Source organism: Strix uralensis, chromosome 4, assembly GCF_047716275.1.
Source record: "Strix uralensis isolate ZFMK-TIS-50842 chromosome 4, bStrUra1, whole genome shotgun sequence".
In the NCBI taxonomy this organism is placed as follows: domain Eukaryota; kingdom Metazoa; phylum Chordata; class Aves; order Strigiformes; family Strigidae; genus Strix; species Strix uralensis.
In genome coordinates, this window is record NC_133975.1 from 10161544 (window position 1) to 10176458 (window position 14915).

General features: G+C 41.7%; 1 protein-coding gene across 3 annotated transcripts in view; it reads right to left on the reverse strand.

Annotated features, from left to right (window-relative positions):
• Positions 1–6399: 6399 nt before the first annotated feature.
• ZFYVE28 (zinc finger FYVE-type containing 28) overlaps positions 6400–14915 on the reverse strand; it is a 159460-nt gene continuing 150944 nt past the window's right edge. For all 3 annotated transcript variants that reach the window (XM_074865611.1, XM_074865610.1, XM_074865608.1), the window contains 2 exons: positions 9573–9676; positions 6400–8669 (listed from right to left, as the gene is read on the reverse strand). In XM_074865611.1, the coding sequence (XP_074721712.1) occupies positions 8538–8669; positions 9573–9676 (236 nt within the window). In that variant the 3' untranslated portion in view covers positions 6400–8537. The remainder of the gene's footprint in view (positions 8670–9572; positions 9677–14915) is intronic.

The following is a 14915-nucleotide window of genomic DNA, read 5'->3' on the forward strand; positions in this document are numbered from 1 at the left end:
AGGCAGTGATTTTACACACCCAGCCCTGCTCGGCTCCTGTGTGTGGCACACTGATGGTACCCACACTGATGGTACCCACAGCCCAGCTTGGTCATTTGCAGGAGTGATGCTTTCAGCCCGATGCCAGTACTGATGAGCACTGTGGGAAATCACAGCCAGCTCACAGGACAGCACAACTACCATTGGCAAACTAGGAAGCAGTTCCTTTAGCTGATTATGAATTGCAAGTAAGGAAATTTTTGTGGTCAGGGATTTTCCTTCCCCTCCTTTAGACACTGAGCTCCCAAATGGCAGTGTATTTTCCCCTGCTTCCTTCTTTCTTGCATTTATCTATTACCTCTCTTCCCCTAATCGTTACGGTCCAATGACCCTGTGACTCCAGCCCCAGCCCAGGATTAACTCCAGGGTGAAACAAGGAAATGGGGAGCACCGAGTGGCTTTGCCTGTGCTACTGCATCCCTCCCACATGTGAGCCTGCAGCGAAATCCCTCTTCTTGGTAATTCCTGAATTGATATATAAACTTGAGACCACCATGACTAGCACCTCCCTTGACCTCTGGCCCAGAGCAGCCCCACTGAGTGTTCATTTCTGCCTTAGTCCCAGTAAAGGTGGCCACAGTGCTGTGGCTGTAGGAAGCCCCTGCTGTCGTGTTAAAAATTATAGCGATCATAAGTAGAGAGTTCACCACTATTAGTTCATTCTTCCAACAGTGATTATCCACACCAGAATTAGCCTCTTCTTTCTCGTGTGGATTTCTTCAAGTTGGCTCAACCTTTGGCTGTTGGTTCCCATTAGACACCCACCAGCTAGGCAGAGGAGCCCCGCTTATCAGATTTGTGCGCCCTGTGTAGGCATTTACAGGGTAGTCGATTGTGTGTGCAATTAGTCTTCTCTTTGATACATTCAATAGATTGCAAGCCTGAAGATTTCCAATCCCCTAGTCATTCCCATGGCTCTTCCCTCAAAGCAAAACACACCAGAAATGCTGTTTTTAGCAGTACGCTAGCTCAACACCTTCCCCCACTCAGCTACATCTTCCTTTTTGCCAGGTGCTTAAGTCATTTTATAAAATATCGCAAATAAAAGCAACCCTGCAGAGGCTCACAGAGCCATCAGTGCTAAACCCCAGCAGCACACAGAGCAGCAATGAAGATACGATTTGGCAAGAACCGATTTCCTCTGGCAGCTAACGCCCTGACAACATCTGAACCTTAGGAGGGCACTGGCAAGCCTCCAGGAGCAGCACGCCAGGCAGAGAGGGTTTTATCACACCACACTGGTATTCGCGATGGCTTCTGAGCTGGTTGTACTCAGAGGAAGTGCTTCTGTAATTGCTTGATTTGGGGTTAATGATTTTTCTGTTTAAAACCAAACTAATACTATTTAATGATTGGTATTCATTTGCACTATGCAATTAGATCATATTATGAGAATTATGTGTTGCACAAATGGGAATTTGAAATTTTTAAAAAGTGAACACTTTTTGTCTTTTAATTTCTTACTGCAGCAAGCAAGCAGAAAAAAGGATTAAAAAATATAATAAGCAAATGAAAAGACAACAGCCTCTCTCTGTCCCCCTCCACCTGCCAAGAAATAGCATTTCTGTTAGCACTGGGTGGGAATATCGAAGTAGCACACCTAATGCACTTGAGTGGATTTTTCTTCAAGCTGCTTGAAAATACCCTCAATGCAGTAGGTAAGACAATACCTCGAATTCCTCCTGGGATTTGATTTTAGCAAAACAATGGAAAAAAAAAAAAATCCCCTCGGGCTGTGTCCCTTGGGCTGGCCTCTCCTCCCCTCCTCCGTTGAGCCTGGCCAAGTCCCAGGTCCCCAGCCCAGGGCTGCAACACCTGCAGGCTCCTGCCCTTCGGTGACTGAGGGTGGCTCTCTACTTGGGTACTTTTAGCAAGCACCTTGCAGAATCTCTTTCTAAGAAGCCCTTATGCCTTCACACCGGCCTGATTTTGGTTTCTTGTCTGCAGTAACTACATTGCTCTTGGTCCAGTGTAAGACAAAAGTTGCACGGAGGCAGCATCTGAACGCAAATTCACATTCAAAACTTCAGCTTTTCACAATGTAAGTTTTTGAGATGGACACTAGTCCCAGAATACCAGACATGTTTCAAATGTTGCCTACAGGAAGCAAATACATAAGTATTTTCCCTGAGACTCTGTTTAGAGTCTAACTCCAATATTATTCCTTTAAAGAAAGAAAAAAAAAAAAAGAAAAAAGGCAAAAAGCAGAATGTGAGGAGCAAACATGATGGAGAAAACCTCCTTTTGGGAGTACAGATGGGCAAGATTTTCCTACCTTGTTCTCCAAGAAAGGCTGATGTCCTGTCCTGAAACAAACTCTCAAAAGCGTGGCAATTAGAGGCTATAAAATTGGTCACTGAATGATTTTGTGGCAGCTTTATATTCTGTTGCAACACACTTGGACTTTGAATCTTCTTGTTTGAATGGAGCTTCTTTACATGGAAAGTATAGCAACTTCCTTCATTATTTTAAAAAATTAGGGAAGAGTTATTTCTGGACAAAGATGAGTTACAATCACAGTCTCAAACCTCTCATTTTTGTTCCCCAGTAGAGACCATTTCCCCCAGAGATCATCCAGCCACATTACCCTTTCCAGTAGCTACAAGGAGTCCTAGACAAAAACAGACACTTCAGAGACTGACATTCAGACTTCTGAACTACTTGAGGTTCATTTTTTTCTGTACCATCTCTCAGTGTTTGAGAGGCAAGGGATCATAGGGTCATTCTCTTCTAAATATATTTATGAACTTGCAGAAGTGATTATTTTTCTGTTTTTATCAATTATTAATTTCCAGCTTTTTGCAGATAAGCCAAAGAAAGTGAAATCAATTTAAAAAACCAAACCAAAACAACCCCAAACCAGCAGGCTTTACTGCTGCATAATCAACTGAAAAGCTGCTAATGAAGCAACAATCACAAATGGTCTTGGCCAGAAAAAATTATTATCAACTGCCTCAAAATTTGATCACAGAGTCTCCCCAAGCATAAAGAAAGATGGCATGGTACAAGTCCTTTGCTAGTAAAGCCAGCACAGTCTCATTGCACTTAACGATCCTGACAGGCAACTTCAGGATCTCCATCTGGGACAGCCCAAGGTGGAGCCACCCTCCCAGCCCCTGAAGGTCGAGGGATGACTTTTTCCAAACCATCCAAAAAGGCTGAGGCACTTCAGCATCATTTTCAGACACATCTTTTAAGATAGATGGGTATTTTCAGCACGTTTTACAGGACATCATCAGAGAGAAGTTACCAGCACAAATGCCATTCAAGGCTACTTCTTCCCAGCATTTTCCCCTGTACTGACAAGCCCATGGGTACTGCAGACCAATTCCAGCTAAAAAACTGAAAGCTGGCCACTGCTGAAATACTGCGTAAAAAGCAGTCACCTTAAAAACCCTCCCTGCCGCTGTTTTATTTCTTATTATTAACTCAGCAAATAAAAAAAGTCATGACAGTAACAACATTTTATTGCCCTGTGAAGAACTACGTAAAACTGCAAAAATATGTAAATAAGACTTTCTAGAGTAAGACAGGTGTTTAGTACTTGCTTAAGCAGTATGAGTGCCTAGCCTGGGGTTACTTCCAGAAAATAAAATCTCTGTAATGTCTGAGGTAGTTGCAGCTAAATGTGGACTAGCTCTGCCGTTCCCAGGCACGGTGGCCCCTTGTGTCCCAGGCCGTGTCAGACATCTCGAGCTCATGAGAAAGAGCAGATGGCAGCATCACTCAGCAACTGGGCATGAGCAGCAGCCCCCTTTACAGTAGCCTGGTGGCCACAGCCCCAGCCAGCCACCCCTCACTGCTGCTCAGGAGTGGCCAGAGCAGGAGGCCGGGAGGCCCTGCTGTGGGCTGCATCGCTTTGGACGCAGAATTTTCTTTTGCAAACAAGCTCAGTCAGAGCCCTAACAGGATGGTGGTTGCTTGCAGAGAAAAATTGAGAAGACAAATCAACTTCATACCTTTGAGTGAAACATGAAGGAAAAATCATACTTTACACTTTTGGAGCCTTCAGATTTGGTGAAAACAAGGAAGGAGTTCATGAAAGACTGATTGCCCAGTTTGTTTTATGCATGAGCCCCAGCATTCCTAGCACGTGCAGTTACAGCTTGTTTTCAAAGAGACCAATTATTTCATTAAAACATCATCTTCACACTTCCACACATTTGCTATAACAAGTCTCCTCTTCATCCTTCTGGCCTGATAGTTTGCCGTTCTTTTTTGGTTTAAAAGCAATGAAAAGAGAGCCAAATGAAAAAAATCAGTCTTTGTAATATCTATAATTTACTAACAGCTAGTAAAATCTGGGATTTAGGATCTGTCCCTTCTCCTCTGCAAAGTAAAGGAATACTGCAGGACTTCAAACACCTTGGTACAAGACCCATGGCAGCTCAGGCAGCCAGGAAGGATCTGTGTGGCAGGATGCTCTTGCAGGTACAAGGACATCAAACAAGGGTTTGAAACAAGCCTGTGCCTGGGAACTTGAAGGGTAAGATGAGGAAGCAATAGGAGCAAAAGCTCCTTGAACTGTCTAATACTGCCTCTAATGTTTCACTATCTGTAAGACACCCAAGGAGGCTACATAAGATGTCTAGTTTATACACAGCAGAAACAGAAAGCTGGCTGATGGGGTGGGGTAAAGGGAGAAAGAGGGGAAGGGAAAATAGCTGAAGAACCCTCAAAAGTAGTCAAAAGAATGACTACAGAGAAGATTTCTTCCAGACAAGAAACATAAATAAAGCATAATACAGTAAAACGTTATAATCAGAAAATAGAGTTCAGAGTAAGCATCTCACTTTGCAGCATAAAACTTTGATACAAATAAAGATGTTTGAGCAATCACAATCCCTGTGACGAAGCAGAAAGCAGAAGCCTCGGTGCCTGCCTGTGCAGGAATGAAGTGCTGCAGTCTTGGCACTCGGTGGAGAGATGCTATCAGGGGTTGCCACGGAAACTGGAGGATGCAGACCCAGCAGCTTTGACTTTGCATATACTGACAGTGAGTTCAGCTGGAGACGAGACACCGAGAACACTGGTGGTTTCCTCCAGCTCCCAGGCAGGACTGAGATGGGGCTGTATTTGGAGCTTTCCTCCAGTCAAGCCTCCTGCCTCCACAGCCCACCTTCCGTGTGCTCCCATCCGTGTACTGGCACAACCGCCCGTGCATGCACCTCATTTTCCTCCTCCTTCCTTGCAGGTTAGACAATGCACTCATTTTCCCCTCCCGTTGGTTCCATCCAGGTTCCTCCTCACTGAGCTGCCATGTGACAGCTTTTAAGTAGTTTTGAGTTTTCTGGACAGGGGTATTCTCTGGAAGCAGAGCTAATTTCTAATTAAAGTTCCTTTCATGGCAGAGGGAGCCCTGATATCCCACCTCCCTTTACAAACCTGGAGAGAGCAAGAAATCAGATTTGTACAGATCTGGAAAGGATCACTTTAAGAGTTTGCTGTAATTTTTTTTTTTTTTTAATGAAAACAGCCTTGATTCAGAGGGAACATGTCATACAAAAGAGTCCACCACCAGGTGAATTACTGACACCTTTAGCAACATTGCTCTTACCTTATTATCTAATCTGCTACGGAACACATTGTTGTGGGTTGGAGAAGAGATCGCCTTTTTCCCCTCAAAACCCTGAAGCAATGTAAATTTAATTAAAAATGTCCCTTTAGGATAAATTTCTACTTATTCACTTATTTATACACACCTTAAGGCAGCACTATTTGCCCATAAATGTTATGCATATTAATCCAAATGCAATCTTAAAAAATTTGCGTGCAGGTTTTCCTGTTGTTGCACCACTGAAGCTGAGATCCTAATGTCACAGAGCTGTAACATAGTTTTCCTTCAGTGAAATGGCATTCCAAAGCCCTGCATTAGGTCCTCCAGAAAAATAAAATTAATTCTCATAAAACCTACAACAGTTATATCTCATACAAGGAGCAGAACAAATCAGCACTGGGCATTTATGCTGCATAAGAATAACTGTGCAGGCAGATCCCAGCAGCATTATTTTCATTGCAGATTTGCATCCCCCTCCCCCCCCGAAAAGATTATTCAGATGTGACACAGGCAGATCAAATATGCCTAATGTGTGAAGTGACCACCGACAAAAGATATTTCTGGAAGGGAGATTTTTAGCTGGTGGCAAGAGATAGCACAAGGCAATTTTAAGTGACAGGCTAGTACTCCTGCTTTGATTTACCACCCCTTCTCTGTACAGGTGACTTTCATTTTCAAATTTAGACTCATTTCTTTCATGTTATTTGCAAAGTGAGAAAGACTTAAGGCCAGTTTGTTTGACAGGATGGCAGCTGTCACTCCATGTAAGCAGACCCCGAAATGAAAGAGCAATCCAGCACATGGAAATAGAAAGTCCTGACACTTTAATTATCTGAAGAGATTACAAGATGAAAGTCTTCCTTGAGGCAAATGTATATTAGTATTGATATAGTCATTGTGCTTTTCAGTAAGAGAAATAGGAGTCTGTATTTACATAAGAAACTATAGTGTCTGAGATCTTTAAATATATTTATGGAAATGATTCTGAATTACAGCATTTACAAAATAAAAACAAGCTTGAATAAATATTCAGTCCATTAAATAAGATTTTTTTTTTCACAGAAGCAACTTTTTGTGCATATTTATTTCACAATTGAAGTTTGTTGTATCTTTATCCTATAAAAGAAGCATTAAATTTGTTGGTTTCTTTTCTAAAAATAAAACTGCAATAATCATTGCAATGTGAAGCCTGAGATTTAAGCCTGAATAAGTATCATTGCTTGCACCACATTACCCACCTCCCACCAATCGCCCAACCCCACGCCTTTCCAAACTCTGGTGATTCCATGGGAAGGATTTCAGGGAAATCATAATAATAAAAAAATATAAATAAGGTGAGGATAACACATCATAGCTGACATTGTCTACAGACAGCATCATAAGGCTTGTGCATTACACATAAACTAAGTGAAGCTGTTTCATCTGATTCAAAACGACAGTAGTGCCAAACTGTTCTACCCTTATATGGCTCATTAACACTGAATATTAAACCATTTAAAGGGAACGACCCCCCCCCTCCAATAAATTAAAAAAAAAATAAAAATCAACACTGGCCAGTTTTGCTTTATCATTTTGAATTACGACCTTTCTTGAGCATGGTACCGCAAACAACTTCCTTTTTTGTATTTATCACTTTGAAACACAGTGTGTAACACTGCGAGTCAGGAAAGGGGATACAGCAAAGAGCTCTTGATCTCGTTTCCTCTGTAACCACAGCACTCACTGTCTTGCTTTTCATGTGGCTAACTCAAAGCATGTCCAAATGCCTTTGAAACCTCAGTGCTCAGGGAGCTCTTACTGCAAATAGTTTGTGCAAGATCAGAGCATGAATCCATGTGAGTCTTACTTCTTTCCAAGTGGAGATAAAAATTAATCCCTGGTGTTTCAAATAAATACAAACATTTTCTGAGTTGTTAGCATGAGTGAAGTAACAGTATGCAATATTTTACACAGTTACTCTGCCAAATGTGGACAACAAGTACCCTTCTCTGGTTGACCATTCTGTAGGACCTTTTGAATATATCATTACATATTTGTCATTTTAAAAACCATTTTAAAAACTCAGTGTGGGAGAAATACTTTGTCACATCTACTGAATTTTGCTGCTAAGCTCTTTAAAAAATATGCATTTAAGTAGTAATTCATTCGGTAACCATTTCCTCTGAAGTTTAAGTTTTAAATGCTGATATAGAAACCAAAGCTCTGTGTTATACCTTTATTAACACAATATAGCATAAATGATGAAGATTATAAATACCTCCAAAACTCCAAAATATGGAACTGGAAGTTGTAAAACTTAATTTTTAGAAGACAACTTGGAGTTATTGCTTTGCTTGGTAAATGAAAGGCAACAGAAATATACTGCTTCAGGACCTTCAGTGCTTCCTATGTGATTCACAGAACATTTTGCCTTTGTAAATACAAATATGGATTTGAAATAGTTTTGCTTTAATTAATCCTAGCATAGGTAGCAAAAATCTAGTAATGGGAACGTTAAACCGCAGCAGGAGGGAGAGCGCTGACATCCACAGCCATGCTGGTATTCTAGTGAGCACAGAAGTGTCCGAGCTTTGGGACTAATTTGCTGGGATGGACTAGTTAACCGGCTACTCTGTTCCTAGCATGTAAGATAAGCAGCAATGCTTGTTCAATTCTGAGCCCTATTTCCTTCCACACAGTGCATTTGTTCTGCATATGGCATCGTAACATTAATGTTATAAATTTATGGAAGACTGTACTGTAGCCTTAGAGCTACAGACGCTTCATACTTCCCTTTAGCAGCTTAGTAAAATGCAATAAAAACTGTCTGTACAAAATTTATAATAATGGATGTCAAAGCCTACATGCCCTCACGAGGTCCCTCTTTCAAGATAATTCTTGGCTTAGGTCAAATATATCAGTCCGTGTAAGACTCCAGAAGACACACCAGTAGTTTAATATGTCAGATACCAGCTTTGTCACTATAGAAAGGAGTGACATGGAACATGTAACAGTGAGTGCAAACACGGACAGGCTTCATCTGACCATAACGAGGTAATGGAGCAGAGTGGGAGGAACAGCGGGAACAGAAGATCTGAAAAACAAGAGGGAAATTTCACCTTAGTTCCTCTGAAGAACTGAATGGGACAAAACTGATTTTAAAAGAGGGGAGAGAAGATTGTACCAGCTGGGCTTTTGTGCATTGGCAACACCACCCTCCTCAGCATAGCAAGTGAAAGCAGGCAATTCACAGCCTGCCCACCGATTAACCTGACTGTGCTTAGCCTCCCTGACGCTGGCGCCCAAGCACTGACATTAGCCAAGGCAGCTCCACCAGAGATGAAAAGATGCCTGTCTCTCCATTGGTTTTAAAGAAAGATTCAGGGAATATCTGTGAATATCTCCAGAGTTCCTACTTCTGCAAGTCCACTACAAAGTTAACAAAACCAGCTTCTCTACACTCTTCCTTTTTAACTTGTACAGCAGCAAGCAAGCGAAATGGAATTGCAGATTTTGGCTTCCACAGGCACATGATTGCTTTATTCTCCCTCGCTCCCTCTTCCTCCCCCACAAACTTGCAAAGCAGCAGCCCTACACACCACAGTCATCCTGCAAAGGTTTAGAAAGAAAGCAAAGGACACGTTGTCCCTGCAGCTGAGCTGCGCATCACCCCTCACAGTGCAGGCTGCTGCAGCTCGTTAAAGCTTAGAGCAGTAGCCCACAGTGACTCTGGATTTGGGGCATTCGTTCCAGGATCTCAACAGGGAGCTCTGCTTTTTAGCAGACAAATGCTCATTGCTGTATAAATGTCACCCCCCCCCCCCCCCTTCCTAAACATAAGCTCAGCAGTTGATAGCCAAGACATACAAAAACACTTGTGACTTGAAAACCCTGGCCAAGCACACACATTTTGCTGTGCAGCTGAGTTTCTGTGGTACGCATAAATTTTCTGTTCTCTTTGGAGGATAGTTTCTCACATGTTTGACTGAGTCATTACCTTGCCACAGCTCCGACAGTGGTGTTTCCTGCGAATGACTGTGAAAGGAGCCTTGCATGCAGTGCAGAAGCTGCAAACTTCATCTGGAACCCAGTCAGGAGGATCTGTCAGAAACAGAGCCACAAAAGGGAACATAAATCAAAAGGGAATAAACACAAACATGTGATTTCCAGATCCTCAAGAGAGTAGGGAGAATAAAATATAACAGCAGCTGCTTTCATCTGAGTTTCTCCAACTGCTTTGTGAACAGGCAGCTAGGTGAGTTTGGGATGCCCAGGAGGTCTTGACTCCCCCCTTCCTCTGCCAGGTGCCCACCTTTGGGCAGAGCACAGCAGGCACTGAAACAGCACACAGCAGCTTTGGACTCGAAATGAAATATATCCTGTTCAAATGAAAGTGACAGAGAGAAGGCAGTGAGCAAAATAAAGAATGAAGACAAGAGACTGTTAAAGCAGAGCTGGAACACAGGTGTTCGTCAACACAACCAGCCATCAAAACAAGCTTAGAGCTGAGATCATTCCCAGCCTCTTCAGCCCTCCCTACAGAAAGGCTGACAGCTTCTCTGCAATTAGGCAAGCAACTGTACAGATAATAAACTCGAAGCCTGATTACTATCTGCTAAACTATTAGGACTCTTACTGGAAGTCAGCAGTAACTACAGCAAAACCACAAAATCAAGTGTACGAGACGTAATAAAGGAAGATTTTGACCATTATCCCGAACAGCATGTTTCAGTTGTTTATTTCTTCTGCGAGCTCTCTAACCTCTCATAAAAGCCAAGCAGGGAAACGATTTGGTTTTGGCAAAGCAGAAGGTATTAGGCTCACTTCTGTTGAGCTGCTTCTGCTAGTGACAGGCTGACATGACCTCAGAGAGTCTAAAATTACAAGTGTAGAAATGATGTAGCCGATTGCTTAATTAAGTTGTTAAAAATCTAATGAAAGGCAAAGCAAGTTCTATCCAGAAGGAATCCATGGACACAGCAAACAACTGCTGGATGTATTTACCCAAGTTCCCTGTAAGCAACTTCTCTCTGAGTATTACTTACAGTATGCAACCCATGCAATTGCTGATTTATAAACCTGACAAGCAAGATCCCTGCCTCAAGGAGCATATTATCAAACAACAAAATATATGGTGCAGTTAATGCAGAGGTCAAGAGGGCTACAGGTACACACAGAAAGATAATTAAAAATCCATTGTATTGTTCAAATACAACCATGACCAGTTTTCATGTTTGTCACATGGCAACATTTGTCAAATTTGTTAAGTAAAAAGGATATAGCATTCAATGCAGTAAATGGTCAAAAAGCAGATTAATAAAAACAAAGAGAACTTTGAACCTTGACTCATCTTTTACAAGCTTCTCTCAACTATTTTGGAAGTCAAGCGAGTTTAAGGAAGCAGTCTTTCACTTCATGAACAAAACTAGTCTGATAAAGGTCACAACTATAGGGACAGCAACCAAAACCAAAGTCTGTGTGCAGAGAAATGACCAATGTGAAAAAAAGGAGATTGCACATAGCAGCCTTCACCTCAGGCCTGGGAACAGTTCACCAGAAAATGTTCTGTGGGGACACAAGGCTACAAATTCCCACTTCAAAAGCAGGATTCCCTTCAGCAGCAGAGATGCAGGACTGCCAGCTTAAGTCGAGGCATTAATACCAGTGAAACCAACACATTTTCTTTCCCAATTCTTTTTGTTCTCTGCAACCTCCCTACCTACTACATGTTACTTGCCCAGTGAAACTTACTCCTGTTACTCGTTTATGATGTCAATTTTGAAAACTCCCTATCAATTTCACAAGAATCTCTGATCAAAAACCATGGCAAGCCTGATGACCTTGGAGCAGCTCCATGTTCTCCATCCAGGAGGTCCCTTGGGTTATCACATATATTCCAAACAAAGCCAAAACCAATATTCCTGTTTAAAACTTGCCATTAGACTACATAGCCTTTATTACATTTTCAGGCATTTAACTATCCCATTGATTCTCACTAATTTTAAAGACAGCAAAATTTAGGAAGTTATTCAAGCTCCCAGGTCTCCTTCCCAAACGAACACAGAGCTGGTGGAAGCAGGTTTGGTGAGATGCCTATTTTGCTACCGATGCTTTATCAACTGCATTATAATGTGGGTTACCACGTTCATCTAGATACTAATTTTAAAATTCACAGAAAAGCCACAAAACACAGGCCCTTTTTGTACAAACTGCAGCATGCCAATATGAACCGCAACTTCTGCAGCAGCTAGTACCATAATCACTCCTTTCCTTAGATCATAATTAGTCCAGACACATTATGAGCTAAGCACAACCTCACCACAAAGACTCTGGAGCTCATCAACAGAAACCAGCTTTCTTATCAGGTGTTTAAGATTTGATTGTCTGTCCGTCCCCACCCCCCCCCCCCCCCTTGACCTTGAAGTGCAATGTTGAAAAAGCTATTTTTTAATTGACCATGTATGGATTTAATTTTCTCCAGTGATAAATAAAAATTGCACCACCACCATCCCCCCCCAAGAAACAGCAAATTTATTTTGGAAACAACCTTATAAACTCGTAATAGTCATAAATCCATAGTTCCTGGTAACAGCATTACTGGACTGCCAGATGAATTAACCTGCAAACTTTGTTTTTATAATTGCATTAAAAAAAAAAAAAAAATCACATCTTAGTGGTACTCTATGTATAGAAACCGTATAAGCCTCTCTACAGAATGTTCTCCCACATTAGAGGCACTCTCTTTACCTCCACATTGGTGTCATGGTCAGCTGATTCACCACATTAACACATCAGTAGAGTGAGCTAAAGGGCACATTTTCCCCCAGACAGTGACTCAACAACAGTAAGGCCCTCTGACGGGGCTACAAGGCCAGCCCTGTGTCCTGTTGATTCTGGGTTTTAGTGCCCTCCTAACATCCCAATTGCTCACACCAAGATCTGCTGCACTGCAGCACACCCCCAAATAGTAACACTTAGTTATGTAACAGCTTTTAACATTCAAAATGCTGTACAAACATTAATTGCTTTAATCCTCATCACCCAGCTACAGTCAGTAAGTGTGTGGGGAGAAATCAGGAGTGAAACATCTTGCCCAAAATCATATAGTGGTGCTGGCTTAAGATAACATTTGAAATAAGAAACTTTGGGCCATCAGCCCTATGCCTTTGCTTCCAGTTGTGACCAAGAAAGTCCTTACACTGAATACAAACACAGAGGCTCCATTTTGAGAGTATGCCCTTAGAAATTAAATGCAATCCCGGATGGGAGCCGCAGTGCTCACACTGGCAGGAAGGATGAAGCCCTGAATGACTCAGTCTCTCTGAGCCCATGCAAGCCCCAGTGGCAGTGGGATCACACCCCCAGGTCCCCTTCACAAGCCTCATCTCACTCAACCTTGGGAGCAGCCTCTCTGACTTACATATATTAATGATTGAGTCATCAGGCTTTTTATAGAAGAGGTTTTTGAAATATTCTCTGAACAGCAGTCTCATGAGGGGATACAGCTTCAATATGAGGAGCAGAGTGAGTTACACAAATTAAACCCCTAGCATTAGCCTGAAGATGTGCGGGAAGCAGGGCAGCAGCACTGCACCCATAGGCTTTTTATGTTATAGTCCTTCTCCAGGCTATGCTGCTCGATTAGCTCTGCATGCAGCAGCAAATGGAAACATCCAGCCTCTAAAGCACTATCTGCCTGTGCTTCAGGGATTTGTATAAGGAATGGAGGGAAAACCTTGTTCGTGGGATAATTGGCCAACTGCTTTATCATGCAATGAGAGGTAAGAGAAGTCTGTTGGGAAGCAGATGAAGACCACAGCACAAACATCAAAGAGGAGGAGAAAGGAAGGGAAGGGATTAACGAGACAGGAAAACTACAGAAATAACTTTTAGAAAACATTAAAAGCGTGTACGGAAAAAAAAAAAAATCAGAGAAAGAAAAAGAAACAAGTATTTAAATGAATAAGAAACAAGTTTAGGGAAAGGATAAGGCACAAGATAAAATTAAATAGCGTGAAGACTGAAAAAGACATTTAAAAAGGAAAAACAGTATTCCCAACTCTTAACTATTCAAAAATCTTGCACTACGGTATCTCTTAAATCATGAAATTTTATGGCCTTTTTAGTAGTTTTATGCTGTAGCTTTTAAAATTCACCTTTGCATGTCTATGCAACCTCATTAGCTAAAAGAGTTTTCTGCTTTTAAAAAAGTTAAGTCTCACATAAATCCAAGATGCTGCAGCTTTAAGAAAACCATAATCATGATAAAAAAATCATAGACATTGTAAACTGTCAAAAAGCACATGCGAATTAATTTTGCTTAAATATGTGCAACAGACCTACTGCAATTCCATCTAATCTTAGAAAATCAAGAAGAACATCTGTGTCCCAGAACACAAGAGGAAGAGAGCCTGGACCTGGACCCATCAACAGTGTTGACTGAAACAACATCAGACCAGAAAGGTTAAGTTCATTTGGTGATGCTGGGACACAAGAGACTGGGGCGGGGAGGGAAACAATCCCAAAGTTGTTGGAGCTTGCAGAAGGCCTAGTCTAACAAATCTATACTCTGGTAGAAAACAAAAATCAGAAAACATGCATACCATGACTCCCTGTTGAAGAGCAGCTACTAAACCCTAAGCTTGTGGTGGCTGCATTACAGCCAGGCAATTCAGAGAACAGACCCTTTCTGCATCTTTTGTTTTTATCAAAGATTCCTAATGCAGAACTCAAACTGGAAGTTCCTCCTGCATCAATGTGTATTAGATTTTAGAGCACATCATGCATAACCCTGATTATATTTTACCAAACTGACATTAAGAGGGCTGTTCCTACAGCAGCCTGTGGAACTTACACCGCTGCAGCCGTCAAAGCGCATTATCCTCACAGCTGCGAAAAAAGGTCAGATGGGCTTGCTGCAGCTCTTCTGATGAAAGCAGGAATTGTACATTCTCACAGTTTTAAGTATGGAAAGTAGAGAACTAAGGCAACATGACTTCACCCCTCACTTCAACTGCCACGGTAAGATGAGCCTTTTCGTCCCTTATCACAGATGATTTTCCGCATGTCATTCTGAGCAATCTCTGACTTTTATATAAGAGTCCTAGGAGGCAATCGTACCAAAGTAATCTTTACCTTTGCACAGTAGATTCAGTGTTGATTACAGCTGGCTTGACATTTTTCAATAAAAATAAATTTTCTGCTTCAACAATATTGTTTGATTAAAATTTCAGGGGTGAGGGAGAACACAGAGGTACAGACTTATTAGGTTCAAGTACAGCTCTTGTCAAACAGTTTTCTTAAGATGGAGTTTCCATGCAAATCTAGAAAGCTTTCACCA